We start from the raw sequence: 26,595 nt of genomic DNA on the forward strand, positions 1-26,595 counted from the left end.
AGGGAAGTCAGTCTACAGTCATTCCTCTTGTGATGATTTATTTTTATAGACAATCTCAATTTTTTTTTTTAAAAAAAATGAAGGCTATAAATGAAGGAAGGAAGGAAAAAACTGAATTAACCTGAGCATGCCGGGTTGTTCCCCCAAAGACTCATCTCTTACCACATTCTGCCACCTCTGCTTCACGTGCAGTTAGCGTGTTTGTTTAGTTGTACACAGTTGTGCACAGCCTTCACTGTTTTCCACAGAAACATGTTCAGTAACTCATATAATCCACAAATTTTGGAAGACTTGGCCTTGATGGATGCAATGGACATTTCAAATACAGGTTCATGAAACTGTGAGTAAAACATGAAAGAAACTGACAACATTCTTAAGCAGTACTCTTTGTTACTCATTTTTTAAAATTTATTAATTTTTAGGTCTGGAGTTCAGACTCTGCCCCACAATGCCAAGGTTCACTACAACTACGCCAATTTCCTGAAGGACCAGGGTCGGAACAGGGAAGCCATCTACCACTACAGAACGGCCCTCAAGTAAGCAGCAGATGGGTGTCGGCTGTTGTGTTTCTTAGGCCCTTGTTTATTTCACTCACCCCTCCCAGTATTTGGGGGGTTGTTTGTTTCTCTTGACAGTGAACATCTCCTTGGAGATGGTATAGATCTGGGACTCCAGTGTTTGAGTCTAAGTCTACCTTGCTTTTAACTTTTAGTGTTTTCTTGTAAAAATTTCCATTGCTACACATTATGCAGTGAAGTGACACAGTTGAATACGCATATACAGACCAATAAGAGCTGGTTGTCAAAAACATACTCGTAAGTTCTCAGGATATTTACTCCAGTGAATTCTTCCCAGCTTAGGCTTCCCCCTTTACATAAATATCTAAGAGGGTTTCTATAAAGACATTGGAGTATAAAATAAAATACTCTGATAATTGTATTAAAGAGAAGGAAAATGAGAAGACACTTGATTACCATATTGGGAATATATTAATAAGGTATGTATATACATAAATATATATATACAGTATATGTTTTTCTAATGTTTTAAAAAAATTTTTTAATTTAAAATATGAACAGCCCTGACACTCTCCTTACACTCATCCACTGAAAGAGAATATACCAAACATGGCTTTAGAGATGACTTTTAAGGGAAATTCAAATTTAAGGTCTGCGTTACCAGCAGCTGTCTGCATTGCTCTTAGGTACTCTTTTAAATTGCAACTCTGACTTTCAAGGTAGTCTTCCCTAAGAGATCCCAGATAGTAAATGTGTTTAACCTGGAACGTGTGGAGACGTGATAAGCAAACACAGCCTTGGAATCTCCCAATGTGGGCAAATCCTCTCCTTTATTGAATAATGTGAAGCTCACAGGAGTTTTTCAAAGAGGTTTCCATGCCTCTGCAGTATGTCCCACATTTGGATGAATTTTCTGATACTGTTTCACTTTGGGACACACTCTAAAATATGTGTACCAAACAAATCATACATTTCACTGAAGTTCCCTCTAAAGATTGTCTCAAAGCTTAGTTTGAAATTGTCATTCTTAAAGTAACTGACCTAATTTTTAAAGTTATCCTTTTGAACAGTGTTCTACCTAAGTACGTTGTTCATCAATCAAATCTTTTAGACTTTAGGACCTGTTATTTAGTATTCAATATGGCAAAAATTTTTAACTGTACACATCAAGTTCCCTGCTAAATACTTTTCCAAAGATAACAAGAAATATAAATTCAAGAGGAATAATTGTAACAAAGCTTTTTATTGAGGAAAGAAGTTTTTATTAAGAAATAGAAGACATTTTTAAAGATTTAATAAAGGGTCTTCCCTGGTGGCACAGTGGTTGAGAGTCCGCCTGCCGATGCAGGGGACACGGGTTCGTGCCCCGGTCTGGGAGGATCCCACATGCCGCGGAGCGGCTGCGCCTATGAGCCATGGCCGCTGAGCCTGCGCGTCCGGAGCCTGTGCTCCGCAACGGGAGAGGCCACAACAGTGAGAGGCCCTCGTACCACACACACAGACACACAATAAGATTTAATAAAGAATCATATTTTTCACTGCAAGCCAGTTTATGCAGATATTTCCAGTGCTTATCTCTGGTTGGTGAGATTATGGTTTATTTTTTCTTTATACTTTCTATTGTGCTTCAGAGTCCCACGATGAGCATGTATTATTTTTGAAATGAGGAAATGTTATTTTTAAAAAGGCATGTTCCCCCCGCCAAAAAAAAAAAGTGATACAAATGAACATATTTACAAGACAGAAACAGACTCACAGACCTAGGCAATGAACTATGGTTACCAGCAGGGAAGGGTGGAGGGGAAGGATAGATTGGGAGTTTGGGATTGACATGTACACACTGCTATATTCAAAATGGGTAACCAACAAGGACCAATTGTATAGCACAGGGAACTCTGCTCAATATTCTGTAATAACCTAAATGGGAAAAGAATTTGAAAAAGAATAGATATATGTATAACTGAATCACTTTTCTGTACTCCTGAAAGTAATCCAACATTGTTAATCAACTATTCTCAATATAAAATAAAAATTAAAAAAAAAAAAGCATGTTCCTTCAAGGGACATTTAAGCAAATAAAGTGTGTTTTGGCTTTAATAATTAATTAGTGTTTCATGATTTTAGGTGGCATTCTTAAAGGGAAGAAAAGAGCAGTAAGTTTGCCTGAAAAATATTGGTTGGAGGGAAGTATATCAGTATCTTTTAAAATTTGTTTCATTCTAACAGACTATTTTCTGTGAAGTTCAAATGGAAAAATAAGGCAGACCTTAAGGCACAGCTTGGGGAAAAGGTGTAAATTAAGCAAAATTCTCTGGCAGCTGACCTTACAAAATTACAGTAGCTGGTTGGGACTTCCACTGTCAATAAAAGTAAATGTTTGCTTCAGCAACTGTCCTTGTGGAAGAAACTTGTCCTTGAGAAATGGGGTAAAGACAATTAAAGCTAAGAATATACTGCATAGTAATTAGTGAAATATTTCATCATCTCAGACCAGGCTCAAAATATTTCTGATTTAAAGTATCATCATTTTTGTTATGGATACCTCCATGGTGAATTTTCAATGGATGTGGTGTTTTTTGTTTTGTTTTGTTTTGTTTTGTTTTGTTGTGGTATGCGGGCCTCTCACTGTTGTGGCCTCTCCCGTTGCGGAGCACAGGCTCCGGACGCGCAGGCTCAGCGGCCATGGCTCACGGGCCCAGCCGCTCCGTGGCATGTGGGATCTTCCCAGACCGGGGCACGAACCCGCGTCCCCTGCATCGGCAGGCGGACTCTCAACCACTGCGCCACCAGGGAAGCCCTGTTTCTTTCTTTCTTTTTTTTTTTTTTAATTTAAGTAAATTGTCACTCTTTGTGTTAGAAAAGGAAAATACTGGGACTATTCATCATTTTGATGATTATTTATCCTATGTAACTGGAAGACTGCCCTTACTTGAATATAACTCCTCTGTGGAGGTTGCTAACACAGGGATTCCTCACCTCCCAGCTGCTCCACCCTACTTCACCTTTGGTGTATCTTGATGTTCTCCACGTCTGCAACAGCAATAAAGAGAATGATTAGGGAAATGCAGGATTAAAGGTGGTATTATCTGAAATCAGCCCCAACAGTTATTCATTCCTGTTGTAATGACTGTATAGATTCAAAGGCAATGGTGAAATTGGTCATTAGGGTTGTATCTATACCAATATGTTTTTGGCTGGCTTACAGTTCTAAAAATAACACTATATTAAATTGGTAATTATATATGACACGAATATTCTTCTGCTTTTTAACTTTATTCTATTTTTTAAATGTAAAAATTCCACTGACCGACTTCTCCATTTTGGTGCACCTCAGGTATTATATTTCTGTAGCACAAGGGACATCTCCCCTGAAAAATGCTGCAGCTGGGGATACAGAGTCAGGTTAAGACCCAAATCGTCAAAGAAAGTTGTCAGAATACTTTCCTTAAATCCTCCATAAACACAAATGTAAGCTTTCCTTTCTGTGAGGAGTGGCTCTCTCATATTTATACCTAATAGGGTGTTATAAAGTTTGGGATTGTTTATGCTGGAAAATCAGAACACCACTGGTGGAGCTACCATATGCCTTCACAGCTTTCTGACCATTGAGTTACTCTAGACAAGGTTTCTACTATTTTCACCTCGTATGATGGGAGCAGAAATGTTACTGGAAGAGGGGCCCCTTCCCAGGTCCGGAACTGGGCTCTTGTCTAACACTCAGAAATGAATTGTCCGAGGAGACACACGTGCTGACAAAGCAAAAAACTTTATTGGGAAGGGGTGCCCGGGCAGAGAGCAGCAGGGTAAGGGAACCCAAGAGAACTGCTCTGCCATGTGGCTCGCAGTCTTAGGTTTTATGGTAATGGGTTAGCTTTCCAGGTTGTCTCTAGCCAATCATCTTGTTTGTGCCCATATTTGGTCTGACTCAGGGTCCTTCCTGGTGGTGTGCGTCTCTCTCAGCCAAGGTGGATTCTAGCATGAGGGTTTCTGGGAGGTGGGCAGGACATACTATGGCATCTCCTCCCTCCCTCCTTTCGGCCCCTCCTGAATTCTCCTGGTTAGTTTTTGGTGGCAGCACGGTGTTCCTTATCGGGACCTCCTGTTGTGAGACAACTCATGCAAGCACTTATTAATGTGCCTGGCCAGGGTGGGCGGTTTCGGTCAGCGGTTCCCTAACAGAAAATCCACCCAGCCATTCAGCTCTTCCTATACAGAAACTCCCATGAAATGACTCATTCAGTAAGCCCAAAAGAAAAGATAGTGGCCCTGCCCAAATAAAGTGCAGAAGACATTGAATGTGTACTTGGCCGGTAGCTTGTTGATTACCTTAAAAAGTCAGTTAAAAGTGAAGAATCATAAAACAAATCATGCACACTCTTGAATGTTTTATTGTGCCCTAAAATTTTACGTGTATGTCCATTCACCAAGTCTTCTAATGTCAAACCAAGTTTTTTCTTTGAGTAAGAGTCTACCGATTAGAATCTGCAAAAAATACAACCACAGTTCATTTCTGTCGTGATCATTTTTAAAGTGGAATCAAAATGTACAGGCTATCTGAGATTTTTCTGGTTTTTCTCCTCCAGCCTTTTACAATTAATCTTACATCGAATTCAACAGCAATTTTTTTGAGTGACTTCCCTGTTTTGAGTATTTCCAGAGTATTTTTTAGTTTTCATAAAAATCACAGCTCTTTTTTACTTTTATATTTTATCAGTTTGCAAGGTATTTCATTATATTGTGCAATTGCAATAAACAACTAGAATAAATCTGTTAATAAGAACAACTGGCTCTTAGCAGTCATGTAGCTTAACTTAAGGGAGCAGAAGGGCCCAGGCTTATAGAGAAGGTTTATTATGTTATAGGCATCCACCAATATGTTTTACAGAGAACAGAGAACATCTGCAAATCTGATGACACAATTAAGAGACTTTTAAAAGAGTCTTCATTATAGGTGATAGAGTCTCATGGAAATTGTTTTTCATCTTATAATTAGATTTCTTGCAAGGCTCAATTAATGGTTGGTTAATACGGGCTGGTCATCAAGAACCCTGAACCTGGGAATGAGAATAGAGTTCACCTTTGTTCAGGTGGATCAACAAAGTCTCTTCACTGTCAGCAGGAAAATGCCCCATGTTTCACTGAACATTTGTTCACTTAGATGTCCTCTTCCCTCCAGCCTCTACAGTAAGCCCCTGCCATACCTAGACTAGCTGATGCGCCCCTGGTGGTTGGATATCAGCCACATGCAGGATTTCATCCTTATAAAAGGGCTGTGATCCTCAGTCACCCAGATAGCTATTTTCTTTTCACAGGTATGGTTTCACATGAAATACACAGAAATCATCTAAGGTGTCCCCCCTCCCATAAGTCCTATTGAGTAGGAGATGCATTACCCTGCCCTGAGGGAACTCAGGTGTGTTTGGGCAGCCTTGGTATCCTTAGAGGGGCCTTGTCCACTCCTAATGTATCTGCTGTTGATGTTTTAAATAGAAAATCTGAAGGGAAAGAAAACTGTGTTCATGGGTGGGTGGGGGGGGCGTTGAAGTCCCTGACCAGGCTCTTCTTATTGGTATAACTAAAAGGAAAGAAATGTACTTTTAAAACTCCTGTACAAAATAAGTCTACAATTGATATTTAATTGGCTAACTCGTGGGAAAGGAGAAGCTAAAATCTTTCTGATTGGAATTTTTTAATGCATAAGATAGAGAATTTTTATGATAATGGTACCCACTGCTCTCATTCTTTGTATTCCCTCCTGTGTGGATAACTGGAAGTCTACAAAGAGACTCCATTAGACTCTAATAAGTGTATGTGGGAGAAGGAAGTAATAAGACAATGATTATTGAAGAAAGCCATATCGTTAGAGTGTAAAGACATCTATGTCTAATGAACCCACTGCTCATTGTTGTCCTGAGTATATCAATAAGCTTATTATAATTCCTTTGAAAAATGTTGTCTATAAAACTGGTAGAGTTTGAACTTCTTTTTAAATCAGGATTTAATGATTATTTAAGAAGTCCTTCTTTACCCAGGCTATTTTGAATGAACATTTAAAATAACTCTTATGACTACAGGTGGCCTTAGATACCAGCTGCCATATATTTCTGGAAAGATTGAAAATTCCAATACCATTTGTTAACCAAGTTTAACAAGTGGAGAGGGGTTCTTCCATTGGTGTGGTACTTTTATTTATAAATGTCTAAATATGCTTTCCGGTAGCACAATTGAAATCATGTTTGTTCCTTTTTGTTGATGAAATTATATTCTCACTATGTATATTTTGTGTTAATTAAGTCTAGCAGCTTTATTCACTAAATCCAAGAAATTGATTTAGGAATTCATTTAGAAAACTAGAATTTTAGTCATATTGTGGCCATACTTACAGACTATATTTCAAAATGAAAGTTCTATAATTTATATTCAAAAACATCTGCTTTCTCTTCTTTCTGCCTTAAACCACCATTTCACTTCAAAACCTCACTGCGGTTCCCCAGGAAACAAAATCCAAGGCAGAGATTAGCAAGCAGGAAGTTCATTAAGGAGTGCTCTCTGGAACGCCAGGGAAGCAAGATGGGCAGGGGGGGAAGGAGAGATACAGTGCATTTTCAGGGGCTCAGAGGAGCCCTTAGGGAGCTCTGGAGATGGGGTGGCCCCTCAGAGTTGTCATGAAAGAGATGGAACCTTTATACCCGCTATCAACCAATCACTGGCCCCAGGCAGAGAAGAGCAGCCTCGGGTAAAGCAATGCCCAGAGAAGAACTCAGCTGTGAGCTGTCAAGTGCCTCAGACTTGAGGGGTATCTGGGTGGTATAAGACAACACCCACTACACTGGCTAAATTGATGATTTCTTATATAAGTAAATATGACAGTTCAACAGAATATCATTTAGATTTTTTGTTAAAATGAGAAGAGTGGTGTTACCTACCTCATAGGGCTAGAATAATTCACATACAAGGTGTAAAGCAGTGTCTAAATACCTGGCCATGATAAACTCGGTGAATGTTATTAATACACCCCCAATCTGACCACTTTTCTCCGCCTCCACTGCCCATCATCTCTCACCTGGATTACTGCAGTGTTCTCTGGTTTCCCCCATTTTCACTTCTCCTTCCTCCCCTCCTTCAGTCTGTTCTCAACCCAGCAGCCACAGGGAAGTTCATAGTAATCCTGTGCTCAGAACGTTCTGCTCGCTCTGAGAATCAGGGCCCCGTGCAGTGGTCTCCACGTCCTGCACCATCTGGTCCCCCTGCCTCTCAGACCTTACCTCCTACTACACCTCTTGCTGTCTCAGCTCCAGCCAGACGGGGCTCCAGGCACACACCAGTCATCACATTCTTATGGCAATTGGAAAAAAAAATGCATGACCTAAAAGTTGAGAGTTACGTTTTATTCCGGGGACAAAACTGAGAACTTAAGCCCGAGACACAGCATCTCAGATAACGCTGAGAGACTGCTCCGAAGAAGCAAGTGGGCGGATCCAGGATGTATAAGGGTTTTTGCAACACAGACCAGGTAGTCAGAACATCAAAAGATTACTGTTAATTAAAGAAAACTAGTTATCTCAAGTTAAGGAATTTAGTGCTTTTCTGTGTGTGGGAAGATGCAAGAGTCTGGGGTCACTGAAATCACTCCTTTGATATGCACCTGAGCTATCTGGGGCCAGTATCCTGTGCTTTCTCTTCCTGAGTCTCCTTGGGGTGCACCACTGAGGGTGGCTGCAGCTGCCAACTGCTAGATGGTGGACATCCTGTTTCTATCCTGAGTTCCCTCAGGGCTCACCATCCGGGTGGCTGTAATGTGATGGCTAGATGGCTGCAACATCCTTTGTTTACTGATACTGGCAGGGAACATTTCTCATTCACACATATTACAGAGGCTCTGTATTTGTCCTTCCTTCTTCCCAGAACACTTCCCCTCCTTCTCTAAATGGCTGCTTCCCTCCCTCCCTTCAGGACTCTTCAGGTGATGTCATCTTGTCTGCGAGGCCTACCCTGGTCCCCCTACCAACCCCAGCATACCCTGTTCCTCTGCTTCGCTTCATTTTTCTCCACTGCAGTTTCCACTCTCTAATATGGTTACACACGTTTAACACCCCTAGCTACTGCCCATTCCCATCACATGCCAGTGGTGACCCCCAATTCCTGAGGCGGATCTTCAGGATACACACGCCTTTCCCTCCCAACCCCTCATGATGTCCTTGGTTGACACTTATTAACTGCAGACATGGACACACTCTTCCTACCCACCACTGTCTTTTTTTCCTAAGTCAATCTAACAGCCAGAGTGCTATCCATGCTGTGATAAAGGTTCTGTGAGCACATTGATCTGTCACATAAGACTTTGAATCTCCTTACAACCTTGGATGTAGCTCTTAAAATTGTGCGTGTCGGGAATTCCGTTTGGTGTTGAGCATATCAGAAAGGCTTGAAGGAAATTGCTCTGGTGCCTGTGGGGATCATTTGCTTCAGATGATGAAAGATTGACAGACTTTGTTGGAGTGAGTGCTTGACAAGGAACATTCTACATTCTTAAAATGAAGAAGGCCAAATGTCCTTCACAGCTGAGCACCTGCGGTGTGGGACAAACGGATGGATACAAGACAACCTGAGTGTGCATTGGGTTAGTGATGAAGAAATAATGGAGGTTATTTTGACTGATGGAAGCAAGTCAGAGGCCTTAGCAGTGAGGAGAATGATTTTTTGGAGGATGAGAAATCCACGTGAAAAGAGAGCTGGCAGCTTCCTGCTGGCATGGGTTCATTAGGGCTCTGGAGAGAGCCAAGTACACCCACCCAGAGGTCCTGTAGCCAACCCCAGAACATCAAATGTATGGAGTGTATCAGGTATGAGGTGGACATCTTATATCCACCATCCTATCTGTTCACACAGAGGATTAATATGTTATGGACCTTATTGTTATAGAGAGAGCAACTAAAACACAGACATAAGTTCAAAGTCACACAGCAAGAAAGTCACCCATGGCTTCTGACTCCAATCACAGTTATATTTCCACTCCACCAAAGTAATTTCCCATTCATCTGCCGCAAAAACCAAAGTTCACCATGGTCACCCCAAGCCCTTGAGAAAAGGTAAAATATGTTCACTATTTTCTATTTAAAAGAGCAAGGAAGGGGCTTCCCTGGTGGCGCAGTGGTTGAGAGTCCTCCTGCCGATGCAGGGGACATGGGTTCGTGCCCTGGTCTGGGAAGATCCCACATGCCCTGGAGCGGCTAGGCCCCGTGAGCCATGGCCGCTGAGCCTGTGCATCCGGAGCCTGTGCTCCGCGACGGGAGAGGCCACAACAGTGAGAGGCCCGCGTACCGCAAAAAAAAAAAAAAAAGTGTAAGGAAGTATTTAATTCAATACATTTCCCAACCTCCAGAGGAAAATTCTCAGGAATCAGGAAAATTCAGCCACTTAAAATGAGTCATTTCCTGAGGGCATGGTTTTACTCTAAATTGTTTTGAAAAGTCAATTGGGCGGAGTCCTCCTGGATCTCTACTAGAGGTCATCCATTGTGAGAGATCAGATAATTTAGTTGGCCCCTCACTGGAGTGTGTCGTACTTCCCTAAATTGCATTTGAGGTTTTTTTCCAAGACTATCTAATGGATGGGAAGGAGTACGGTACCAAAAGAAAGTGGCAAGACTTACTGCTGGGTGTTAATGGCGATTTCAGACAATTAAAGGAGCAGACTGGTAAATGATCAATGTCATTCTGGTGCACTTTAATGACATGATGATTCAAATTTTATAATCAGGCGCTTGAGAAATGGCAGGGACTAGAATGAATGAAATATGCTGCGGCTGCCGCTGACTCCTGAAATGAAGTTTACTTTGGGTATTTTTTAGTTCTGTGAAATTTGGATCTCATGGTTGAAATTTTTTCCCAGTCATGTTTTTCTTTTGGATTCTTTTTTTTCTCAACAGGAAATAGAAAAAATAGAAAATAAACATCTGACCTTAGCATACTTAACCTCAAATAAATTAATGTGTGGAACGAAAATCAGATAAATAAATCAGGGTGTGTATATTCTGAAAGGAAATTGCAAAGTGGAGCACATGATACATACAGTCTTGCTTGAACAATGAAATGCCTTAGAAGGTACTCTAATAATGAAAAAGTAATAGAATTCTTAACTTTTGAACAGATTGTACAAAATTTAAAGTAAATGACTGAATAAAATATAAAACTAAACTTTAGTCATATACATCTTATCTCTATGGATCTTTAGTTGAGATTGAAGCTTAAGAACAGTAGATCGGAGAGCATGTATCTGTGCCTTAAACACTTACTGGATGTTGTTAGTTCCAAATAGCTTCCCATGATACTGTGCTTTTTAGAGATACCATGAGTATTTTGTATGGCAGGAGACAAGTTTTCCCAGCGAAGAAGAATCTCAGCCACGTTTCCTGAGTACTGACTTTATTTCACTTCTGTCACTGAGAAGTAGTTCGTATAGGATCACAGCTGAATGCACTGGCCCAAGGATAGAAAGGGAAATTATTCTGAATAGAAGCTCTAATTGATAGCAGTATATTTATTTGCTGAAGGTTGAATGACTCATGATTGTTTGGGAAAATAAATAGATTTACAGGAACCATCTGACTTTTAACACTTAAGAACACAACTCCTGAAAATATTTCTTTTTTTAAAAAAAGTAATTTATTTTTTCTTTAATTTCTCCCATCCTCCCGTCCTCAACTTTAAAATAGTACAATAATTCTACTTGAAGAATTAGAAGGTTAAATGAGATAGTATATGGGAAAGCATTCTAAAATGTAAAGTATCACTAATACATGCTAGGTTTTTTTAGACCCATTTTCTTTTGCTCCTGCCTTCTGGTTTTCACTTAGGCAACTGTTCCCTCACAGTGATGATTTCCTGTTAACATGTTGCTGGTATTCATTCTTCAGAGATAAGTTGTCTGGGAATGGAGGAGAATAATAACGTCCTTAACTACCTACTTTATGAATTCTGCTTAAGGGAAGGCCACCAGATAAAAAGTAAGAAGCCCTTCAATGCTCAAATGGGAATATAAATCATAGAGAATATAAATTGAGAATATAAATCATACAATACTTGAAAAATATTCTCTTCAGCTCATAGAATTATATCTCTATACCTAGATTTCTTTTTTAAACAGAAAGAATAAACTTTCTTATACCCCAGAACTATTTGACAATATTATATATTTTCCCTATAATAAATTTTAAAAATTTAACTCAGTGAAATTTTAAAACATAATAATAAGGAAATAGCGAGAGAGCCCCCATATACAATATAAATGTTGAGTAAGACTGAGAAAGAAAATCCAGTGGCTGTTCACACTGGTCTTAAAAAAACAGGCCTGGGGCTTCGCTGGTGGCGCAGTGGTTGAGAGTCCGCCTGCCGATGCAGGGGACATGGGTTCATGCCCCGGTCTGGGAAGATCCCACATGCCGCGGAGCAGCTGGGCCCGTGAGCCACGGCCACTGAGCCTGCACGGCCGGAGCCTGTGCTCCGCAACGGGAGAGGCCACAACAGTGAGAAGCCCGCGTACCTCAAAAACAAACAAACAAACAAAAAAAACAGGCCTGAAAATTACCACTCTTCTCCTTTTCAGTGAAGCTTTTGTCAAGGTTCTTTACATGGGGAAGGGAATAATCACTACCAGAACTTTTGTAAAACATACCTGCAGGTGTCAAAGTCAAGACACACTTAATTTATCCTGACAATTGATGTAGCAACATAGACATCTCTTAAATTATTCATCTTTCTAATAGAGAATTCCCCTCTTGGAGACCTCAGGGTTGAATTAGACCCAAGCTCATTTAAACAAGTTTATTTTAAAAGTAAACACACAAAAATAAGTTTCATCCTTGCATAGGTCTTCAGTAAACAAGAGAAGAGTATATGTTTTAAGAAAATGTCTACTTCTATATAAAAATCAAAATTAAAAGTGATAATTTTTTCTTGACCTGCTTAAAGAACCCTTTTTATGAAATTCAGCTTTGTTTCATAAATAATGTAATGCTTGCTCATGATTAGGTGAACTTAATCAGATGCGCAGAGGGAGGGGCTGTCGCTAGCAGATCTTTACTATTACCAGGAGTGAACAATATGACACGTTTTCCAGGTGGAGGGCTGTGAGTGGCAGTAGATTCAGTAAATCAGTATAGATGTCAGCAATCCCCTTCCTGGACAGGTTGGGACTCTGTTAACACAAAGCCTCTTCGCTGCCTGTGCCTGACCACAAAGCCCTGTCCTAAGCTTGGAGCACAAGGCATGCTAAAGACCTTTTTTTCTCTCATAGTATTTATATTTGTTTCTCTTTACTTCCCTTCTCACTGCTTGTTTCTGTTTTTGAGAGTTCATTGTGAACTTATGTTCTGTTTCTGGTTTGAAAAAAAAAGGGAGAGAAAAATTTTTGTAGTCAGTGAACTTGGAAAGTATTATGTCAATACATGCATTCCTTTAAATTTATTTATTTATTTATTTTGGGCAGCGTTGGGTCTTCGTTGCTGGGCGTGGGCTTTCTCTAGTTGCGGTGAGCGGGGGCTACTCTTCGTTGCGGTGCGCGGGCTTCTCGTTGCGGTGGCTTCTCTTGTTGTGGAGCACGGGCTCTAGGCACACAGGCTTCAGTAGTTGTGGAGCGCGGGCTTCAGTAGTTGTGGCGCATGGGCTTAGTTGCTCCGCAGCATGTGGGATCTTCCCGGACCAGGGGTTGAACCCGTGCCCCCTCCATTGGCAGGCGAATTCTTAACCACTGTGCCACCAGGGAAGACCCCCATGCCGTTCCTTTAAATGGCAGTGGGATGGTGATAAAGTCCAAAAAGGTGGGTTGATAAGCAGCGGGAGAGGGCAACTGCGTGACAGGGAGTCCATCGTAGATGCTCTTACTGAATTTAGGCTGTCCTTTCCCATATTTAGCGCTTTCGCCTCAGACATTTATTTTGAGGGCTCCAAAGCCTATAAAGAAGTAAGGAAAAGACCAAGTTTTAAGAAATTGCCTTTTCTGGGAAGGCAGAGGTCACCAGGATGCTTTCTCTTGCTGTTCGTCATCAGAGAAAAAATAAGAACTGTTCTCACCATGTTCACAGGACCCCCCTCTTAAATCTTTTGGAAGTCAGAGAGCTTTGCTCAACATCCAAAATTTTTTTTTAATTGGAAGAATTAAAGTCCTGGCTGTGATATGCTCTCTGTAACCATTCCCAAAGTAATTCTTAGACACAGCTTCCCAGGAGGCTGTTCTGGGCATGGAATGAGTGGGCAGGTACGAGAGCATCTTCTCTTAGCTCTGATGTCCTGTAGAGGCATCTATGAGAGAGCACCAAGGACTTGTGTACCCCAGGAACTGTGAGGGTGGGTGTTAAGGGACTGGTGCCAGGTACCCTCAGGTTGTTTTTGCTAATTAAAGGTGACCAGAAAGAAGCAAACACGTTGTGTGTGTGTGTTTTTTTCCCAACTTCCTCTCATAATGTATCTCTCCCAACAGCCTACAGAATTATTGTGAATAATTAGGGCTTTCAAGCCTTGGGAGGACATAACATTCATCTGAATTGATTCTGTCCCTTATCATTCAGGAGGGGCATTACACAGATTGTCTTCCTGAAAATACTGAGGGATGCTAATAGCTGAGCTATAAGGCGGTAAGGAAGGGAGGATTACATGGTCCAATATAGTTAGGAAACTCTGGGTTAGGCAAAGATTAAAAAAAAAAAAAGCTATGCAGCTTGTCTTCCTTGACCTTTTAATAGGAACCCCTTCTGTCCCCAAATTAAATTGATCTTCTTAGAAGGTACGGAACAGGCTGGGAGGGGGCAAGCATGGCATTTGATTGTCAAGAGACTCGACAAGTACAGATCCTGTTTTTATTACTTGGGCATTACCTTGCCTTTCCTACATTAAAAGCCAGCTCCACAGGCTTATTCAAAATCCTCTGGGTGACAGAGATGGAGTGAGCCTGTTCGACGACTAAGCACGTCGGCTCTGAGCACAGCAGAATCAACTCAGCCGTGTGTGCAGCAGCAGGCTGGTTTGCCTTCCTCGTAGTTTCTAGTTAAGGAAGTAAACTGATTCTCTTCCTTTCTTAACCACCATAAATTTGCCTTGCTGATGGGTACGCAGTCCTCCTTTACATTTGCTTTTGAACATTAGGATCGCTGTTTTCACGTCATTGTGCCTTTTGAAATTTTTATATGTTTGTCAGGAGTTTCATTCCTAGCCACTATCAGAGCAGGTGTTGTCAAATAACAGTAGCGGGGAAATGAGACGAAATGGAACAGGAGTCAAGGCGGAGAGCCGTTTGAGGGAGAAAGTTTATTTTTATGGGGAGACGTTTGTATCACCTTCTCAATAATGGCGGTTTTACTGGTGCTCCAATTCAAATATATTCATGAAGATCCCTCATCCAGGGAACTCCCAACATCTTGTGTAAATAGTGGGCATTATACAGGCAGCTAGTCAGCAGTCCCGCTAGGCCAGAAAGTCAGCACCGGTGGCAATGAGGATTTTCAGTCAAAGGAAGTTGAAAGTAAGTGTAGGCTCCAAGCTAAATTTATTCAACCCCGGTAGATTTGCATACTATTTATTTTTGCACTCTTTGGAGGTAATTTAATTATGCCACCATGTGTCAATTTCTTGCTTTCCTGCCATGTTTATTTGCCTGCAAGTACACAAACGGTTGACTGTTAAGATGTGACATAGACATACCATTAAAATAAAGGAAGAATTCAGTGTTTCATTTTTGTTGTGGCATACCTGGGGCGAGGAGGGGAGGATGAAAAACAAGCAAATTGTGACCAACTTTGAAGTTTTTGAACAATCGTGGCTTAATATTTCTAATCGTTCAGGTTGTATCCGCGCCATGCAAGTGCCCTGAACAACCTTGGAACGCTGACCACAGACACAGCAGAGGCAAAGATGTACTATCAGAGGGCTCTCCAGCTAAATCCACAGCACAACCGGGCTCTTTTCAATCTTGGGAATCTCCTTAGGTAAGTAGAACGTGTACCTTTGATCAGAAGACCTTGTAGTTTCAAGAAATCCTTTCCTTTTCAACACTCATTTGGTTGTGGTGTTATCTCCTCTTCCTAGGGCAGAATAGTTAGGGTTTTCAAGTTTTGGGAGGATGCAATATTCATCTGAATTAATTCTATCCCTTATCAATCAAAAAGAGTATTTCCCAGAGTGTCTCTCTGGAAGTATTAGTTCTGGGAGATGTTCATAGGTTGTCTGTAGAGGGCTGGGAAGAGGGAATGGCTACATGGACAAATAAACGTAGGAGATGCTGAATTAAGCAAAGATAGTTCCTTTATTGCAAGAATCTTTAATATGCTAAATGCCCTGTGCATATTCAAGAAGGGAGTATGGAATACAGCATTTCCCAAAGTCAATCAATTTTGGTAGGCATTTCCCAAGAATTTCATGAGAAATGCAAATCAAAACTACAATGAGGTATCACCTCACACCAGTCAGAATGGCCATCATCTAAAAATCTACAAACAATAAATGCTGGAGAGGGTGTGGAGAAAAGGGAACCCTCTTGCACTGTTGGTGGGAATGTAAATTGATACAGCCACTATGGAGAACAGTATGGAGGTTCCTTAAAACACTAAAAATAGAACTACCATACGACCCAGCAATCCCACTACTGGGCATATACCCTGAGAAAACCATAATTCAAAAAGAGTCATGTACCAAAATGTTCACTGCAGCTCTATTTACAATAGCCAGGACATGGAAGCAACCTAAGTGTCCATCGACAGAGGAATGGATAAAGAAGATGTGGCACATATATACAATGGAATATTACTCAGCCATAGAAAGAAACAAAATTGAGTTATTTGTAGTGAGGTGGATGGACCTAGAGTCTGTCATACAGAGTGAAGTAAGTCAGAACGAGAAAAACAAATACCGTATGCTAACACATATATATGGAATCTTAAAAAAAAAAAGAAAAAAAAGCTCTGAAGAACCTAGGAGCAGGACAGGAATAAAGACGCAGATATAGAGAATGAACTTGAGGACACAGGGAGGGGGAAGGGTAAGCTGGGACGAAGTGAGAGAGTGGCATGGACATATATACACTACCAACTGTAAAACAGATAGCTAGTGGGGAGCAGCCACATAGCACAGAGAGATCAGCTCTGTGCTTTGTGATCACCTGGAGGGGTGGGATAGGGAGGGAGGGAGGGAGGGAGGGAGACGCAAGAGGAAAGAGATATGGGGATATATGTATATGTATAGCTGATTCACTTTGTTATAAAACAGAAACTAACACACCATTGTAAAGCAATTATACCCCAATAAAGATGTTAAAAAAAAAAGATTGAAGACATCAGAAATGGGAATAAAAGGGTGAACATGGTTAGAATCAGAAAGTAGTGATGCATTTATCTGTGCTTGTTAGGTTGCTGACAATCCACACACTTACTGAATTGGTTTCCTTGTCTCTGAACTTCACAGAGCACATTTGGTACCTTTAGGGCTAATGGTTTGCTTTGTTCTTTTATCCTCTCCCTAACAGGATGGGCTTAATTGCCACAGTACCTCAGTGGATGCATCTTCTTCACGTTATTTTTTACTCCTTGAATTTTATTGTATTTATTTATTTTTTAAACATCTTTATTGGAGTTTAATTGCTTTACAATGTTGCGTTAGTTTCTGCTGTATAACAAAGTGAATCAGCTATATGTATACATATATCCCCACATCCCCTCCCTCTTGCATCTCCCTCCCACTCCTTGAATTTTACATATGCATAGAGATATCAGTCCTTTTTCTTAGTGTGCACATGTGTTAATGCATGTTCTTATTTAATCCCATTTGAACAGAAGCATTGGGTAAAGTAATCACAGAACAGTCTAACATCACATAAGGTGATAGGTGCCATCCCAAGGCTGAAGTTTTGTTTAAGAATGGCTTTATCCGTATACTGGAACACAAAATCAAGGGAATACTCTACCAAAATAAGGAAATACAAGGAAAGTACAGTTAAAATGAAAAAAATAAAAGTATAAATCAGCAAAAAATAAATGAACTTAATAAATTTTTTAAATTAGACAGTTTAGGGAATTCCCTGGTGGTCCAACGGTTAGGATTATGCACTTCCACTGCAGGGGGCACGGGTTCGATCCCTGGTCTTGGAGATCTAAGATCCTGCATGCCGTGTGGCCAAAAAAAAAAAAAAAAAAATTAGATAGCTTGTTAAAATTTTAAACAAATTGAGAGTGATGAAAAACTAGTAAATGAAGAAGTACACACTGTGACAGAAAAGCCTTTTAGCACTAGTACGTTCTCTTTAAAAATAATAGCAAATCAAAAGCTGTGGGGAAAATGTGTTCTCGTTATTGTAGATAACTGTTTACAGGTCAATAGGGTGCTTTTATTTTACTCTCCTATTTTTATGAGGTCTTATTTATTTATGTGAAGTTCTAAGGACTCATTTTTAAAAGTCATTGTTGCATCTGTATGTGTCCAGCTTAGAGCCCAAATAACTTAATGGGTGGATAAAGCCTGTTCATGTCTTTTAGGATACCAGCATTATATAGTACTGATTTGAAAAATAGTACAGATGAGTTTTTTTTTTTTTTTTTTTTAACAAAGAAACCAGCTTTGATGGCCTGGATACAAAATGAGAGTTCTTGTTAGGAATGATATCCTACAGTTGAGATTATCACACTGTGCTGAATGTGGCCCTACTTGGAAATGGTGGCAGAGATTCTTTTAAATTTCATCTTGCCCAGACCTGAACGAGAGATGCATACTGCAGCCTTCCTTTTTCAATTCACATATTATTGCCTCTGACTATTACCTTGAATTAGTGTATGTGAGTTAAGAATACAAGAAAATATTTTTTGGAACATAGCAATGGCTACTTTTCACAGTAGGTGGGGCTCCTAGATACTCAACATAAGATTTTTCTCTTTTTCAGTAAAATCAACTCAGTGATTATCCAAACCAAAAATGCTTCACATTTGTATAAGACTCTGAGTGCTTTTTTAAAAAAAATAATAAAGGCCGGGGCTTCCCTGGTGGCGCAGTGGTTGAGAGTCCGCCTGCTAATGCAGGGGACGCGGGTTCGTGCCCCGATCCGGGAAGATACCACATGCCACGGAGCGGCTGGGCCCGTGAGCCATGGCCGCCGAGCCTGCGCGTCCGGAGCCTGTGCTCCACAACGGGAGATGCCACAACAGTGAGAGGCCCGCGTACAGCAAATAATAATAATAATAATAATAAAGGCCTCCCAATGACTCTTTTAGATAGGGAAGAATAGGAACCAAGAATAGGAACCAAGGTTAAGTGCCAGGTACAAAGTCACCCTTGTTTACCTTCTGCTCTTTCACATTAAACAGAGAGCAAAGTGGCTCCATCTGTGTAGATGAGTCTTTAGAATCCAGTAGAATAAAATCATGATAGTAGCTAATATTTATGTAATATTTTCCAGTTTACAGGCAAGTGGATTTTATAAGCATAATTTAATTTAACCTTGAACACTACTGTGAGAGGCATTCTCATCCTCATCCCCATTTTACAGATGAAGAAACCAAGGTTTAGAGATTTCATGTGACCTTGGCCCAAGCTCTGCTGACCCAGGACTGATTGCCTGCCCTGTCCTATTCACTTTCCATTACCCATGCTGCCCAAATAACTCTCCAATCCAAAAATTACTTAATATTTAGCTATTAAATGGCATGTGATTTCCTTTTGGGAGGAAGGAACTTCCTGTTTTTTTTAATCAGGAAACAGTAAGGTTTGTTTCCATTATGTCCTTTAGTAGCAGAGAGAGGTGACCCAGAAAACAGCAAAACTAATCCACGTTTACTCCACGTTGGATCTATTTTCCTTTCTGCTCTAACTGGCAATGGGTCAAAGGCATAAAGAGGATAAGAATACTTTAAATATGTTTTTATTTGATCCGTTTTACTATTTAAGTTTTATACCCTATCTATTTCTCGTTAGGCAGCTAACTTTTAAAAATTGTGTTCTTTTTTTGGAACCTAGAACTTCATGCTCCTTCTAAGAACCCAGGTGATCTCCTTAGATATGAGTTCAGATTTGATCATCCCTGAGTGGAGGACACTATCACTTTTCCTCTTTTATAAATGAGAAACTAAAATTTGGAGAAGGTAAGTTAGGTGCCAAGGTCCCTTAGTGAGGAAATAGAGTTTGTGGGAATTGAACCTCAAACTTTCTGTCCAAGTACCCTTGCCCTTAATCACCACACTCTACTGCCTCCTTGTGGCTCATCTCAAAACTGAGATACAGCCCAGAGCAGCCCTGCCCAACAGAAATACAATGACAGCCAGAATCTATAATTTAAATTTTTCAGGTAGCCATATTTTAAAACATAAAAAGGTGAAATTAATATTAATAATATATTTTATTTAACCCCAGTATATTCAAAATATTATCATTTTAACATAATTAATATGAAAATTAATTTTTAAATTGAACATGTAAAAATATTAATGTGATAGTGTACATTCTTTTTTACAATTACTATTTGAAATCCAGTGTATGTTTTACACATACAGCATACCTGAGACTAGTCATATTTCAAGTGTTCAATAGCCACATGTGGTTAGTGGCTGCTATATTGGACAGCACAGACCTTTATTAATGACTTTGACTTTGAGAGAAATGAGTTTTTGTCCAGACCAGAAACTCTAAATAAGATGTAATTCTGTCAGAGCATATCAGAAACCTTAGAGCACCGAGGACAAATTCCATTTGAATTCTTGGAGTTATGTGACAGACAGCTTTAAACCTGTTCACAGCAGTGCATGTCACTGACTCTTATCCAAATATATTTGACCTCTTTCATGACCATTTCCCTGGACTTTGAAGCTAATCTGTTATGATTCTGTACAGCACGTTTACAGTGTGACAGATTGATGACAAACAGCTTTCCATGCCAGCATTCTTAGTTTATATTAATTATTGTTGGCTTTGCTTGGAACCTAAAATGTAAAAGAAAATAGGCAAGATTAGCATACAGTTTTTATGAAATGAAAGAGCAGAAATCCCTGATGGCTCAAGAGAACATAATAGAATACTTTAATTCAGGGCATGGGAAAATGCTTCTGTGACTGCTTGGGTAAAACAGTGTCTGGTATTTGCTACTGAAACAGAATATTTTCATTTTAAAGAGTCGTATTGTCCCTCCCATTGCCAAAATTACCTTCTATTCACATAATAGGATATGGGTGTTATATGGGTGTTACAATAAATCTTATAATCAAAAGTCAGAAGAAAATGAAATAGAATTTCCAAAATTGAGCTATTTAGCAGATGAGTTTGATAACAATATACATTTTATTTTCTTTAGGCTAATCCTTTAGAAAATTGAATTTCTAAAGAATAAAAGGATGTGGAAAAAAGGGTAACCATTAGCTCTGAAATAAATTTCAATGTTTGGGATAAATTTCCTTATAGCTTTGGCATTAGCCACACTGCCTTTTATTTCATGAAAAGGAAGTTTATACACTCAAGATAGCAGTTCTCCCCTTTCTCTACCTTTTACCTGAAACCCCAGAGAATCCAAAATGCCAGCCCACTGGATAAAGAACAACTTTTTGAGGTCCTCTCACCACATTAGGATGTCAACTTTGGGTGAGCAACTTCTGCATCCTCCTCTTGGAATAAAATCCTTCTCCCACCCCCACTCCCATGGTGACCTGTCAACATCCAGGTTACCTCCAGTCTTACTTATCTGTAGTCTTAACTCCATTGCGATTTCTCCTCGGGGTCTTTATGTAGTTCACACCTGTCTCTCTCCAGGTCTTCTTCTCCAGCTCTTTTGAAGCCCAGTCCAGCAGCTCATTGCCACCATCTCCATCCTCATCAGGGTCATGTCACAGCCTTGTACATTCTCCTGTCGTCCTCAGGGACTCTACAACCTTTAGTGAATTCGATTGCATCCATCACCCAGTTCCTCTGCTGCCTTCCCTCCAGGGCCTGCCACTTCTGCTCTACCTTGACCATTCACCGACATGGCCATGCCATGGGCTTTTTAATTAGGCACACCTTTTCATTCTCTACTGCCTGAATTCTGAAAGGTTTCTCTTGGCCCTTCACTTATTAACCTCTTCCCACCCTTCCCTTCCCTCTCTGTCACTCCTTCTCACCCTTGGAAGGGGTCGTGGGATAACAACCTGCCACCTCCAAGCTCTCTCTGTGCTCACATTGTCTCTCCCTTTAAGACCTTGACGTTGACATGACTCCCTTCTGGGACAAATGTTATTTCCCTCTTACTCCCTCATTCCTAGTGGCCCTGCTCCTTACCATTGTTAGAACCTCCGTTCTGATTTTTATGTGTATAATGTGTAATCCCATCTCTCATTTATCTGATCTATTTCATTAATGTATGTGACATCAGCTTAGACTCACACCTTGACCATCATTTACTTGCTCAACGGTGCCTCCAACTCAAGATACCCACCCCCATTGCCTGCATTTTGTAGGCAGACCAATAGTTCTCAACTTTTTCTCATTATCACTCCTCTCCCCACCCCGGGAACCACTTTAAGCCTTTTTCCCTAATCACTCCCTCCCCCAATTAAATAAATACTCAAGGACAAGATTTGTTAGGTGGTGTCAAGCTTTGAGAGACTGAAGACCACTGTAATAACTAATTTTATTTTTATACGTAATCTAACATTATCTTTCACTGCACTGCCCCCGCTCCAAGATGCGGTGTCTCTGTATGTGTATCCTAGACCCTCATCCAGTCTCTCAAGTGTTGGAGGTAAAAACATACATCTGAGTCTGATGGGCCCCTTACAAAACTCTGAAGACAGCATTGTGGGGGAAAAGCAGGATCAGGAGTTAGAGCTATTAGAAATTCATCCCTTATGGTCTTATAATACCTCCCAAATATTTTCTGTTTTCCTAATATAAGTATCCTTTGTTCCCCTCCTCAGTGCCTATGCACACACCCAGAAGATGACATAATCCTTTACTTTTACTAAGAATATTCAAGTCATTTAAGGTTAATTTTTGCAGCTTCCCTTCTTCCTACCTCATTTCTTACATATTCCTAGATGTCCTCTTCTTTTGTTCTTCCAAGGGAGGAAGGGTTGTCTTGCCTCCCTAATAAGCCTAGTGCTCACACCTGTGGTTATGTGCGGGGTTTTTTGCTTTTTCTGTTTTTTTTGTTTTTTGCAGTACGCAGGCCTCTCACTGTTGCGGCCTCTCCCGTTGCGGAGCACAGGCTCCGGACGTGCAGGCTCAGCGGCCATGGCTCATGGGCCCAGCCGCTCCGCGTCATGTGGGATCTTCCCAGACCGAGGCACGAACCTGTGTCCCCTGCATCGGCAGGCGGACTCTCAACCACTGCACCACCAGGGAAGCCCGGTTATATGGTTTTTTAAAACTGAGGCATAATTAAATGCAAAAGTGCACAATCTTTAGTGTTTGGTACAATGAGTTTTGGCAATTTTATATACTGTTGTAATTACCCCCAAAATAACATAGAGAACGTTTCACCCCAGAAAGACCCCTCATGCCTCTTTCCAGTAAATTTCTCCCTCCCCTGAGGTAATCATTGTTCAAATTTTTTCACCAGAAGCTAGTTTTAGCTTGTCATAGAACTTCATTTAAAGGTGAACATTACATATATACTTTTTTGGCATCTGTATATTTTCTGTAGCATGATTTTTTTGAGTCTTATGCATGTTGTTGCATGTTACATGTTTTTTTTTAACTGACGAGTAGTATTTCATTGTGTAAATATGCTGTAATTTGTTTATCCATTTTCCTGTGGGTAGATACTTGGTTTGTTTATAGGTTTGTATGTTTAGTATTCTGGGATAAATACCTAGGAATAGAATTGTGGGTAGATGTATCTTTAATGTTTTAAAAACCTGCCAAATAAACAGTTCTCCAAAGTAACTGTACTGCTTTTCACTCCATCAACACTGGTGAGGGATCCACTTGCTTAGCATCCTCACTAACATCTGGTGCCGTCAGTCTCTTTTATTTTAGCCATTAGTCATTAGTGTAAAATCCACATGTGTTCTTGATTCTCTTTCTCTACCTTTCCCTGTCCATTATCATGGGCATTCTCTTAGGTCTTCAGATTCTTCCCATTGCACAAACTTCCACATGCCCCACATTCCCCTGGGGAACGTCTCCGTTCAGCTACTCCCTCAAGTGGTTCTCCTCACTCCTTCCTTTCTCTGATCAAATTGGTGAGAAGAACAGTTGGCACTTGGTGCTTCTCCTTCCCCCAACCTGTTCATGCAGCCTCTGGTGGAGCTGCTCTCTAAACAGCAGCTGTGAATTCCAAAGGTTCTCTGGGCTCTCACTCCCCATGATTTCTCTGAAGTGAAGAATATGATCCTGTTGACCTCCCACTGTTTTTGAAGCTCTTTATTTCATTTTTGGATTATAACACATTGTTTCTTTTCCATTTCCAATATCTACTCTTCTTCCTCCCTCCCTCTAAGTGTCATTGATTCTCCATCACATACACACATACAGTCCAAACGTATGAACATTCAGGACTTCTCGTAATCCTGCCACTTTTTTCCTTATTTTCTGCTGCTCCCCACACTGTATAAACCCAGACACCCAGCCAAACTGACCCCTGGTCACTGTTTGAGAAATAGAAACATGCAAGCTACATTTGAGAGAATATTACAGAGGTTTTAAAGTAACAGCTCTTCTAGTTCACCCAAAATATTGTTTCATTTGCATTTCATCATCTTATATTCCATGTCTGTACAAAACTGAATTATCTAGGGAATGATGAGAACGTTTACCTACTTCCTCAAGATTTGGGAGTTATTTGTATCTAAACAGATTGCTAATTATTAAAATATTTTTGTAAGTAACTCTCCCGCAGCAAAACTCTTCTCAGTCACGCTGTGTTTACCAATGATTTGAGCATGAGTGAGTTGTTTTAAATCCATAGTGTGGTTTGCAAGGAAGAAGGAAGGGTCCCTTTTCTCAATCCTTGCTTTTGCTGTGATGGCTGCAATAAACACTCCTGAGGCCAGAAGACAGTTCTGCACAGGAAGTACTGTCAGGGAGAGCAAGCTTTAATTATACGCTCTTGAAGGCATTGGAAGGTCATCATTTTCTTTCCTTGCATAAATATTTCTGACAGAGGATAATTAAACAGACCAGACTGCTTTGTCAAGTATAGGAGTTTTCAGTGGTCTTTCCTGTCCCGAAAATCATTTTCCCACCCCTTTAACTCTCATAATCTTCCCTGGCCTCATTTGCAATCTAGTGCCCTTAAGCTCCTGTGCTGGGAAATGACTTGGAACAACTCTTGACTCATAGCTTAAAGAAGGTACAAATCAGTTAAAAGAATACTAGAAATGCAGGTATTCACTGGAAATTTCTTCTTGCGTACATTGTCTTACTTTAGAGAACCGGGCATATCAACTTTTTATCACAAACCCAGTAGGAGATCAACTTTGCCCTGACACAGAGACTAAATTCAGAATGTAAGTTGTTAGAGAGCCTCAAAAAAATCTAAAAATGCTCTGTGTAGACCAGGAGGAGAAATACCAAGGACAGAAAGAGAAATATACATGTTGTCTGTGTCCACTCTGACTCCGCTTGCCTGTGGCCTGCGGGGGTCTGTCCCAGGAAGCACCTTGGAGAGGTGAAGGAAGCTTTAAGCCTTCCTCCCTTCTTGCTGACCTTACTAATTCTGCCAACCTCCCTCCGTCGTACAGGGCCCACCCTGGTGCTTTCCTGTGGTGCCACCACTGCAGGGCTGACTGCCCTCAACCTTTCTGCCACCTCTCCTCCTCCAAGTGAAAAGGACAGTAACACTTGAATGACAAATTACAAAGCACCTCCTCACGTCTTATGAACCTGCCCACTGAGTGTTTGTGGAGGGCAGGCACCTTCACTCCCCTGTTACAGCTCCGGGGACAGTGAGGGAGGTCATGTGACCCGAGCTGTGAAGTGGGACCTCTAGAGCCAGCCATTCGGTTACATCATGCGGCCGCGCTGACTGTCTCCCCATGCTGTCCTCAGGAATAGGAGTCGTGGAGCTTAGTGAGTTTGGATCTCAGCTCTACCACATAGCAGTGTGTGACCTTGGGAGAACAACTGGATCTTGCAATGGCTCCAATCACTCACTTATAAAGTAAAAATAGTACTAGTAACCAGGTCCTCCATGAGTCCTAAACAGGAGAATGCGTGTAAGTACTTAACGTAGTTCCTAGCCCCCAATACAGATGAAATAAGCCTTAGTTATTATTAATTATTACTAGTCCAGGGGTATAATTCCTCACTTCAATTTGAAGCTCATCTTCTTAGTCTAAAGTTAATAATACATCAGAAGGAGGTAACACATTTTTCTATTCCTGTTGTTGAACAGTTTCAGGCAATATTCAACCTCCTTGAGACTCAGTTTCCTTCTCTTCAAAATAAGAGATGGGACCAGTTGATTCTGTAAAGCTGTCTAGCTGCAGGAATCTATGGTTTTAACCATGACTCCAAGTTTCTAATCTCTTTACTGAAATGTAAATGGAAGATCAGAAAGGAATTTGGAAGTCCCTTTCCTTTGCAGAGGCAATACTACCTTGGAGCAGCATCCTGCCTTTGCTGAGAAATCAGTGAGGCTTCAGGTAGAAAATCCAGGTGAGACTCCAGCTGGAGAGGGGAAGGAGCCCAGGGAGCTGCCAGGGACTGCATCGTCCCACACGCATGATGCTCTGCTAAGCACGATGCCCTTGCGCATCTATCCCACAATTACAGGAGCCTGGAGAGATTAATGTGCACCTTTCACAGATTCGGCCACTGAGGCTCATGGAGGTGGAACATCTAACCCAAGTCATACAGCTGGTGAGGGCAGAGCTGGAATTTAGACAGCAACCCGCCTGAGCCAAAGCCAGGGACGTGCATTCCACTGCATCATCAAAATGACTCTTTATCTACGGGATTGGTGAATCCTGGCTAAACCAGGCTAGTCTCAGCTGCCTTCTCTTCCAGGTCCCAACCTGGGGACACGGTTTCTACGCTTTCCTTCAAATCACGGAAGAGCTTGGCATAAATATTTTGTGTGCTTTGAAAAGATGCTGGCTTGGGACTCGTCCCCCCACCCCTCCCAGCCCACCTCCATGCAC

At 40.9% G+C, this 26,595-nt stretch overlaps 1 protein-coding gene across 1 annotated transcript in view; it reads left to right on the top strand.

The window, feature by feature from the left end:
* TMTC1 (transmembrane O-mannosyltransferase targeting cadherins 1) overlaps window positions 1-26,595 on the top strand; it is a 260,082-nt gene that overhangs the window by 192,520 nt on the left and 40,967 nt on the right. The window contains exons 11-12 of the mRNA XM_065887047.1: window positions 423-536; window positions 15,352-15,495. Of these exons, the coding sequence (XP_065743119.1) occupies window positions 423-536; window positions 15,352-15,495 (258 nt within the window). The remainder of the gene's footprint in view (window positions 1-422; window positions 537-15,351; window positions 15,496-26,595) is intronic.

This window comes from Phocoena phocoena, chromosome 11, assembly GCF_963924675.1.
Source record: "Phocoena phocoena chromosome 11, mPhoPho1.1, whole genome shotgun sequence".
Lineage (NCBI taxonomy): Eukaryota > Metazoa > Chordata > Mammalia > Artiodactyla > Phocoenidae > Phocoena > Phocoena phocoena.